Raw genomic sequence first — 10,259 nt, forward strand, 5'->3', positions numbered from 1 at the left:
TTGTGGCATCACCCACATGGAGGGGAAAGCTGCAGTGGTTTCTCTGCTCAGACCCCTCTCCCCAGGGCCAGTCTTCCCATTTAATCAAGATACACTAGGGGAACTGGGCTTGATGAACCCACATCTTCTGTTCCACATCAATCTGCAGGTGCCAAGAGACACAGACACCGTCAATAGTTCCAATAGCTCGATCCCAGTACATGAAGCTGTCTGGCTCAAGCCACACGTCCCCATGCCTTTAGATGTCAAGTTGTCCCCCTGCCATCGAACCTCCTCCAGCTTCTTTTTGCACAGAATACGGGCAGTTTCACTTCTGCTTCTCCCTGTAAGATATTTTTCTAAGCCTTAAATCATTTTTTTAATCTTCTTGCAAAACTTCAGAGGTGTTACCTGCTCTCTTCCCAAGCCTCTGCTCTTCCCCATGCAACCATCACAGCATTGCCCACCCTTATTTTCCAGCTCACTGATCCCCCTCCCTTCTCAGTCCTTCCCAGGGAGAGGAGACGTTCCCGCAGGACATTTTAGGGAGGGTCTCTAAGAAGATGCCAGGGGCACAATTGCCACTCTCAGGATGATGGTGACCCGGCCCTTCTGATTTGGGTCCAAGTTCTCTTACTTCAAGAGGAACAAGACACCAACTGTGAGAGCAGCTCCCTTTGCAGGCTTGGGCTCGTAAGAAAATCCCCCCCTCTGAAGCAGGAGCAGAGATATTGGTGTCCTGAGCTACCAGTGAAGTTTGTGTCCTCCAAGGAGCCAGAACTGGCTCACCCAGAGCTGAGTGGGACTGATCCCATGTCCTGAAAATACTCAGAAGTAGGAAAAGGCTACAACGGGTCCACACAGGGCTGGGCTTGTGTCTCAACCTCTGTCTGTCCCAGCAGAGGGACTGGGGGATACGATGCTGTGTTGCTGCTCAAGAGAATCCAGTTTACTCCACCAGTAGTGGCCCTTGAGTTGGTCACCTCAGCTACACCTTCTTCTCGCCTACAAACCACCTGAAACTTCAGGAAAACTTTCCTGACACATCCTGGGTCTAAACCTGCCTGGTGGGAAGGGTCTACCTGCACCGCTGTGGGGAATACGAGGGGACCAAGCAACCCAGGCGCCTTGCAGGACAGAGCCCATGGACTAGGAATTCTGGTGGGAATGGAGTCCCAGCATCCTCCATTGCCTCATAACCCACCTCTGGGCAACGCGTCAGTGAAAAGAAACAGCTCCCTGACAGACACGAGACCTGCGCTCTCCTGAAACCGAGGCTCTCTGGGCACCATTGCCTTGGTGAGCACTTCATCTCTGCTCAGGATGGGTTGCTGCGGGTCAGGGCTTTCTGGATCCCACAACAGTTTTGGTCAATCGGGACCCCTGAATGTCCCTACTGCATCCTTGCTCAGAGCAGGGCTGGGAGATGAGGTTGCTCAGGAGGATCTCCAAGGACAGCATTTCCTGCTCCAGCCGGGTCCTTGAGCTTTTTTTTTACCACCCTCATGGTGAAGATTTTTTCCCTGGTACCTAACAGGAATTTCCCCTCTCCAGCTCATGCCCGTAGCTTCTCCTCCTGTCCCCGAGAGCCTCTGCAGGGAGACTGGGCATGTTTCACGTTTTGCATCCCAGCACCTAAGGGCAGGCAGAGCGCCTCACCAGCCGTGATAAACACACTGAGATGGCCACCGTCCCCTTCAGGGCTTTGGTTTTTCCTCCCAAGGGAGGGCAGAGAGCCAGAGCTTCAGAGGGGAAGGAGCACGGATCAGGGCACCCCGCTGCGCTGAACTTTGTAGATTCAAAGCAAGAGCCCCCAGCGCCTGACCTTGTACAAGCCACTCGGGAGTGAGTTACCAGCCGCGGGACCAGCGCTGCTCCCATCTTCAACCAGGAGACCCCCCCTCCCACCCTGGCTCCCCTCTTGGCACTGCAGACTATTACTGCTCTCGCTTGGAGCAAGAAGGGAGCAGCAAACCCACATGCACGGCTGGGCAGACGGGCGCCTGCGGAGCTGGGGGAAGGGACGTGTGGTCTGGCAGGGACAGCTTTTCTTGCAGATGTTTCTGCTGCCCCAGAACATATTGGGCAGGAAAATGGAGGGATGGTGGTGGCTGGGCAACGTTTGGTGCCTGCAGGCAGCTGGGGGACAGTCCCCTGACCCTTTACGCTCTGTGTGGCTTTTCCAAGGCAGCTCAACCTGCGGCATCTCCTGCTACCTCCCACCCTGATCTCTCCGGCTTCCCTGCCAAGGCACATCAGTGCTGACCTGTGACAACCAGCCGTCCACCCGCCTGTGCCAAGATATCTCAGAGTGACACCCCCCTCCCCCCTTCCAGCACCTTCCAAAAACAAGTTTCTGGCTGCAGCCTGATTCCTTACCCCGAGAGAACAGGGCTGGCAGCTGAATTCTCCTCTGGGTGACAAGGGGGTACTTCAAATCTACAGGACATGAAGTGAGGTGATAGTTGGGGTGCTGGAACGTCTCCATGCCATGACCCCCATCCTGCTGTCCACCCTCCTCTGCTGCACCCCACGAAAAGAGGCTCTTTTTTGGATTCCCCATCCCTCTGCAGCACCCCCAGCCTGTGCCGTTTCCTTCAGGAAGGGTATCCTGGGAACGAGCCCGTGTCCCCTTCTCAAGCCCCCCGCTTTTGCCCTAGGTCCCCTGGAATCCTGGGAGCTGGAGGAGGGGGCAGGAGAGGACCCCAGGGTGCGGGCAGGTGAGGAAAAGGGACAGGATGGGGCTATGCCGGACCTCCCTTAGGGGAGGGAAGCGAGGGACGGGGAGATGACAGATCGCCCCCCCACCCCGCCGCGGGAAGCGGCGATGGAGAGCTGCGGGGGTAGGGGGGGTGACATCGCCGAGCAGAGCAGGACAAGGGCAGACAGGACCGGGCTGGGGGGCCGGGGGGTGACGGATCCTGCCGGGAGCGGGTTGCACCCGGGGTGGGGAGAGAATGAATATTTTAATCTGAATCAAACAAAAGAGCGAGAGCAGCTTTGAGGATTTCCCGGAACGCACTTGGTCGGAGACGGGGAAGGAATGGAGCGGGGAAACGAGACCCCCGAAAATCTCTGTGTCCAGTGTCCCCCCTCCCAAACCCTTCGGTGGCCTGAGCAGCCCTCGGGGGGCTCCGAGAGCAGCCGTGCCCCAGTCATCCCACCGCAGGGGTGCCGGTCCCGAGCAGGGCTGGGCGGTGATGTGGGGCGGGGAGGGGGGGACAAAGCGGGGAAGGGCGGGGGGAGGATTGTGGGATGAGAAAAAAACAGATGGGGGCGGGGGGTGGCAACGACGACGCCGGGGTGGCCCTGGCGTGGGAGGTGCTGCGGGGGCCAGTCCGGCCGTGATCGGTCGTTCCGGTGCAGCTTGGGCTTCACCCACCGGCACCCGTCCCAGTTCCTCCCGCCGCCCCCCGCGCAGCTCCCTCAGCGGTGGCCCCGCGACCGCGGCGCGTCCCCCCTGGGTCGCCCTGAGCTCCCAGGGACCAAACCCCCTTTTCCCAGCCCGACGGACCCCTCCAGCCCCGCCACCTGCTTCCTCCGGTCTCCCGGTCGCCCCTGAATCCTGCCTCCCACGCGGGTCCCCGTGGGGAGCGGGGGGGGGCGGTTGGGGCTGGCGGTTCCCTTCCCACCGGGGACCGGGAGGCAGAGACAAAGACGGTGAAATATCACTGCACGGCTAAAGCCGCTCCGAGCCCCGCCGAGCCCTTAACTAGATTGTTAGGGGATTATCTGCGCCCTGAGCAGTCGCGGGGCGGGGGGGGCGGCCGTCCTGTCCCGTTACCGAGCGCCCCGGGGACGGCACCGGTGGGAGGCGACGGGCGAAGCTGCCCGGGGGCGGCGGCGGCTGGAGAGCGGTCTGCGGGGAGAACGGATCGGCCAGCGGAGAGATCGTGATCGGTACCGGGGCAGGGAGGGGGGATCGCAGGGGGCTCCGTCTGTCACCCTCCGGGGGCCGGAGGGGACCAGCGGCTCCGTCCGCACCCGCCTCCCCCTGGCCTTCTGCGGGGGGCGGAAAGTTTGTGCCTGCGGGGGGAGCCGCTGGGCGGGGGGGCGGTGGGGAGAAGTCCTCGGCTCTCCGGCGGGGTCGTGCCCCGAGAGCCCGAGGGGCTGACACTGGGGTGCCCGGAGGGGGTCCGGGATTAGGGGCGCGGGGCTGTGGGCAGGCGGGGTGCCGGGGTGGGAACAGGCGGGGAAGGGGGGGGTCCTCTGTGGCTCCGCATGGATGGGCTCAGCTTTATCCAGGGCTGTAATCCCCCCTGCTCCGGTAATTAAAAACTCCGCATTACAAGGAAAACGGTGTGCAGGGAAATGTAATCAAGTCTGGAGGGGCTTAACCATCTGGTAAAGGTTAGGACCGGCACGGCGGGGGACGCGGCCGGGGGATTTGGCAGCCGCCGCGATCTGGGCTCCTTTTAATCTACCGCGGGGACCAGCACAGCATCTGCGGGGTAATACCGGTGCCCCGGGCAGCGATCGGTCTCGCTGGAGCTCCCACCGCCGTTAACGGGACCTGCCCAGGGCAAGCCCCCTCCCCAGGTGCGTCCTGCTCCGGTAGATCGATCCTGGTGTGACCCCGGGGCCCGGATCGCATCCTCTCATCGGGACCAGCAGGGAAAGGGTTAAGTGGTCTCCTCTGGCCGGGGCTCGGCCCCCAGCTCCGGGCAGGGCCCTCTCCCACCACCCCCGCCGGCCCGAAACTCGTTGGAAGTGCAAGGACGCGCACAGGAGAGGGGGACACGGCGGCGCGGGTGGGTCCTCACGTCCCCGGGGGTTCTGCGGGGCCATGGGGGCCGGGGCAGGCTCCAGGCGGGGGCAGCTCTTCCTCCGCTCCCTCCTCTTCCTCCTGCTGCCCGGCACCCCGGCACCGCGCCCGGCGGGCGGGCAGCTGCGCTACGCGGTGCCGGAGGAGCTGGAGCACGGAGCCTTCGTGGCCAACCTGGGCGAGGACCTGGGGCTGGACGTGTCCAGCTTGTCGGCGCGGCGGTTCCGTATCGTGTCCAGAGCCGGGGCCAGGCAGCACCTGGAGGTGAACCTGGAGAACGGGATCCTCTTTGTGAACGAGCGCATTGACCGGGAGGAGGTGTGCGAGGCCGGAGGGACCTGCCTGCTCCACCTGCAGCTCCTCATCGAGAGCCCACTGGAACTCTACCGCGTCGAGGTGGAGGTGCTGGACATCAATGATCACGCACCCACCTTCCCCTGGCAAGAGTATGTGCTGGAGGTGGCGGAGTCTGCCGTGCTCGGTGCCCGCTTCCCGCTGGAGAGTGCCCAGGATCCCGACGTGGGCACCAACTCAGTGCACACCTACCGGCTCAGCCCCAATGGGTTCTTTTCGCTCGAGGTGCAGACACGCAGCGATGCCAGCAAGTTTGCAGAGCTGGTGCTCGAGCGCACCCTCGACCGCGAGCAGCAACGCGTGCACCGGCTGCTGCTCACCGCTCTCGACGGCGGTGTCCCCGAGCGCTCAGGCACAGCTCACATCCTTGTCACGGTGCTGGATGCTAATGACAATGTGCCTGCCTTTGACCAGCCCTCGTACGGTGTAAGCCTTCCTGAGGATGCCCCTGCCGGCACCATGGTCATACAGCTCAACGCCACTGACCCAGATGAGGGCCCCAACGGGGAGATCGAGTACTCCTTCAGTGGTCACGCGCCACCACGTGTCCGGGAGCTCTTCCACATAGAGCCCCGCAGTGGGCAGGTGCTGCTGAAGGGCCCTCTGGATTATGAACGAGCAAGCATTCACGAGCTCTATGTGCAAGCCAAGGATCGTGGACCCTCGGCTGTGGCCGTGCACTGCAGGGTGCTCGTGCACCTCCTTGATGTGAACGACAACGCGCCAGAGGTGACTCTCACCTCTGTGTCCACACCTGTGCTGGAGGATGCCCCACCAGGCACTGTCATTGCTGTCATCAGTGTTCTGGACAGGGACTCTGGGGACAATGGGCGTGTGAGCTGCGAAGTTGGCCCCGACGTGCCCTTTGAGCTCCGCTCTTCCTTCCGCAACTACTACACGCTGGTCACCACGCAGGCGCTGGACCGGGAGGTTGTGCCTGAGTACAACGTAAGCATCACAGCGCGGGACATGGGCTCCCCTGCCCTGGTGACTCGCAGTACCCTCACCATCCCGGTGTCCGACGTGAACGACAATGCCCCACGCTTCCTCCAGCCCTCCTATAGTGTCTATGTGATGGAGAACAATGCGCCAGGTGCCTCTATCTGCTCTGTCAGCGCGTTGGACCCCGACTGCCAACAGAATGCCTACCTGTCCTACTCCATTGCTGACGGGCACATCCATGGCATGCCTGTGGGCACCTATGTGTCTATCAACTCAGACAGTGGGCACATGTATGCCCTGCGCTCCCTTGATTATGAGCAGATCCGCAGCTTCCAGATCCAGGTGCAAGCACAGGATGCAGGTTTCCCCCCACTCAGCGCCAATGTCACCGTCCACATCTTTGTGCTGGACCAGAACGACAACGCTCCGGTTATTGTTTCCCCCTTGCCGCGCAATGGCTCCGTGGCCACTGAGCTGGTGCCACGATCTGCTGGTCCTGGCTACCTCGTGGGTACAGTGTCAGCGGTGGATGCAGACGCAGGGCTGAACTCCCGCCTCTCCTACCAGCTTCTCCAGGCCACTGACTTCACCCTCTTCAGCGTGGCACCAGACACAGGCGAGCTGCGCACCCTTCGCTCCTTCCTGGAGCAGGATGCAACGCGGCAGCGGCTGGTGGTGCAGGTGAGGGACGGGGGGCAGCCGGCGCTCTCAGCCACCGTGTCCCTCCTGCTTTCGGTGGTGGAGACCATGCCTCAGACTCTCTCTGACTTCAGTGAGTTCAGCCTCCCTCCAGAGGCCTCCTCATCCTCCCCACTCACCCTCTACCTTCTTGTCTCCTTGGGCTCCATTTCCTTCACCTTCCTCCTTGCCATCCTCATCCTCACGGCCATTCGGTGCCGTGGAGAGCAACACTCCCTTCAAAATGATGGCTGCTCACTGCCCTGCTGCCACTGCTGCCCCGGGTCCAGACCCTCCCCTGATGGCCTGAAGACGTCTAACCTGGCAGCGCAGCCCCCTGCAGGGACCACGGCTGCCACCCGCCTCGATGTGCCCGGGGGTGGCCCCCCAGGCTACTGCTACAAAGTCTGCTTGGGTCCTGAATCTGCTCAAAGCGACTTCATGTTCCTCAAACCCTGCAGCCCACCCCGGAACAATGAGAAGGACCCAGGGAAGTGGTCCCAGCCAGGCCAGCCCCTCCAGGTCTCCAAGCAGGTAATGCTATGCCCAGTGGTGCTCACTGGTGGTCCACGGGTCTCCCCAAATCCCTCCCTCAGCCTCTACCCTGAGAGCATCCAAGCACAACTTTTCCCAGAGAATAACCATCACTTTTGATCAGTGTAGGAATTAGGAGCCATCAGGCAGCAGGAAACTCTCCGCGGAGCTTCCCGATGGGTCTAATTATTAGGGGAGCATCAGGCTTGACTGAGGCGAGATGAAATCCCTTCCTGATGCCTTTTGCACCCAGTAGAGGGGATGGAGATGCTCCAGTGCCCCAGAGCAGTGGGATGGTGGGGGTGGCATCTCCTTCATGTGGGTGAGCAGTTAACGCTGAGACAGCCTAAGAGTCGCTGCTGCCCCGTTTCCCCACTGCCAGTGGGGCTCTGCAGTGTCCTGCTGCTGCAGCGGGGCTGATCCTGGCCCCACCAGCACCTCTCATGTCCCCAGTCCCGGCACCCAGGCCTAGCCACTGTACCGCAACGGGCTGTGCTGGCAGGGAGGGAGTGGGGTCTCCGGGGTGGGATTTTGATGTCAACATTTGTTAGGTGTTGAAATGAGGAATGTCTAATTTTCCCGATGAAAGACTCTTTCCGAAACACGATTACAAGGATGGAGAGTGATGAGGCGTCTAATCCACTTACACTTGACTTTTAATAAAACAGCCCTTCCAAGGAGAGCCCAGGACTCGCTGCCAAGAGGCTCTCCCCGCACGTCTCCTTGCACCACTGGACTCGCTTCCCTAATACGTTAATGGGATTTTCCCCTAGTTGTTTGCAACCCCCCTCCCCCAGGACACTGGGTATGCAGCCAATTTCCGCACCTCTCACCCTTTGGTGCCTGAGACTTGGTCTAAGTTACCACAGCACCTGCTAAAAAGGCAGGTCCAGAAGGGAACAGGCTGGTTCAACACTGCCTCAGTTTCCCTAAAACGGGAATGTGCTGCTTGCTTCTTCACAAAGGAAGAGGTAGAGTTCTGCATTCCTGGCTACTGAAACTGTTGCTGGCATGGCTGGGCTGATAAATGAAGGGTACCAGGGCTGATTGATTAACAGAGAGTCCCAATAACCATTGCCCTTCCCTCTGTCTTGCAGATCAAGCAGCCCAACATGGACTGGCTGCCCCCCAGCACACAGCAACCTGCCCTGAAGAGGTACCAAATCCAGCACTGTGGGACCAGAGGGAGCGGGTAGAAGGGGGATGTGGAGGTTATCTCCAATGCAGCTTTGAATCGGTCTCCTCTCTTTAGCTCCCAGAGCCTGGAGGATGTGGGGGAAATCCACAGAGCCCTCCAGAAGGAGCACGAGAGGCTGTGCACACTGGTGACCCCTGTCTCTGGTTTGTATTGGGGCACTGGGGCTGGGAAGACGTGGTTGTCACTTGGTAGAGATGCAGTGGTGGGACACATCCATGCTCCCAGAAGTGGTGGGGATTTGTGGCATGGAAGGGATGGTGGCAGAAGGGAGGGACCCAGAGGGAAGGATGGTGACACGTGGATGTCACTATCCCGCTGAGCTACGGATGTGACCTCCTCTGAGCTGGTCTCACTCTCATCTTTCCTCTAGAGTTCCAGAAGGCTTCAGCAGGCACCAACAGCATCTGGACACCCCAGTACAGCTCCTTGTACCCGGGGCACATCCCAGCTCTGGATTATCAGCACAATGTCTACATCCCCGGCACCCCCACACTGCTTTCCAGCAAAGATGGGCCTCTCTTTGTGGGCCGGGAGAACAAGAACAGCTTCTCCACCTTTGGCAAGAGGAAGAAGATGACAACTTACTGTGACATGCATGACAGTGTGGTTATCAACAACGACCTGAAATAGTGACCAGTGCTGGACCTGGGTGGTTCTGCCCAAGGCCCTGGGAATCGCTTGCATGATTTCAGCTGCCCCATGTATGGACCACTCTGGATTTTGTGAGGCTGCTGAGATAGTGGCTCACCAGGGCATGGGGAAAGGATTGAAGGAGCAAGAGACCTAGAAGCAGTAGGGATGGGCAGGAGGAGGGGGGACAGGGCATTTCTCCCATCTCATCCTGCAAACCTGTGTTGGCATCAGGTGCTGTTGGGGGTCCATGTAACCAGATGTAAGCAAATCTGTCTTGAGTTTACCCATTCTCATGTCCTCTTAGGGACTGTCCATCTCTGTAAACATTGTCACTTTTTTGTCTTGTCTGGCTGTGTGAATGTACTGAGCTGCATGCCTGTATTTCTGTCCCAGTAGGCACGGAAAATGTACGCAGACCAAGCCCGGTTCAGTCAACCTGACCTTACATACTGGGGCAGTGACCCTTGTTCTGTCCCTGAGACACAGCAGGATGTGTTGCATATTCAGAGCAGCCATTTGTGTCTGACTTCTCTGGGGTGTAAGTGAAAAACCCAGCCATTATGGGTTCTTCTCTTCAGACCCTGACCTGACACAGGCGGAACTGGAGACCAAAAGTCCAGGACACAGCCCAGCTTTGCTCTGGGAGCAGCTTGGGCTGGAGCAAACAAACTGAATGGTCAGAAGTGCCAGTAGCTTAAGCAACTGAGGTGCACAAGGCAAGGCCCTGCTGGGTAGTTCTCTAGCCCAAGCCAGCATCACCTGAAATAAAGTTTCCAGCCATCAGAAGAACCCCAACACAGGTGATACTGCTCTTCCTCCCCCCTTGCCCTCCCCTGATCTCTGTTTTTGCCAAGTCCTGACTGCTTGTGGGAACCCCTGCACCAGGGTCTCACCTGCATAGGACAGACATCTCCCACTGCACTCTGCTTCTCTTGGAGGACTTTTAACTGGCTGGCAGGAGCTCTCAAGGGCAGAACTCCAGCCCCAGAGCAGTCTCCCCCCCTGCCCTGCTCACCCTACACCTGTCCACCCAGTCTGGCTGTCAGTATTGCCAATCGCTCCTGTCACGGGACAGCTCATTTCCAATCCATCTGTGCAGAACATGACAGCTCTCTCTAAACCAAGTTTGTTTCACAGTGTCTGATTTGTACCAATAAATTGTATTTTAATAGCTCA

The 10,259-nt window shown here is 59.6% G+C and overlaps 1 protein-coding gene across 1 annotated transcript; it reads left to right on the forward strand.

Annotated features, from left to right (window-relative positions):
* The first annotated feature begins 4,184 nt into the window (after positions 1-4,184).
* On the forward strand, positions 4,185-10,259 carry LOC136107768 (protocadherin-10-like). The gene is made up of 4 exons (XM_065849063.2): positions 4,185-7,252; positions 8,350-8,408; positions 8,505-8,593; positions 8,821-10,259. Exons 1-4 carry the CDS (start codon positions 4,766-4,768, stop codon positions 9,078-9,080), a joined length of 2,895 nt encoding a protein of 964 aa, XP_065705135.1. The 5' UTR covers positions 4,185-4,765; the 3' UTR covers positions 9,081-10,259.

This window comes from Patagioenas fasciata, chromosome 14 (assembly GCF_037038585.1).
Source record: "Patagioenas fasciata isolate bPatFas1 chromosome 14, bPatFas1.hap1, whole genome shotgun sequence".
Classification (NCBI taxonomy): Eukaryota; Metazoa; Chordata; class Aves; order Columbiformes; family Columbidae; genus Patagioenas; species Patagioenas fasciata.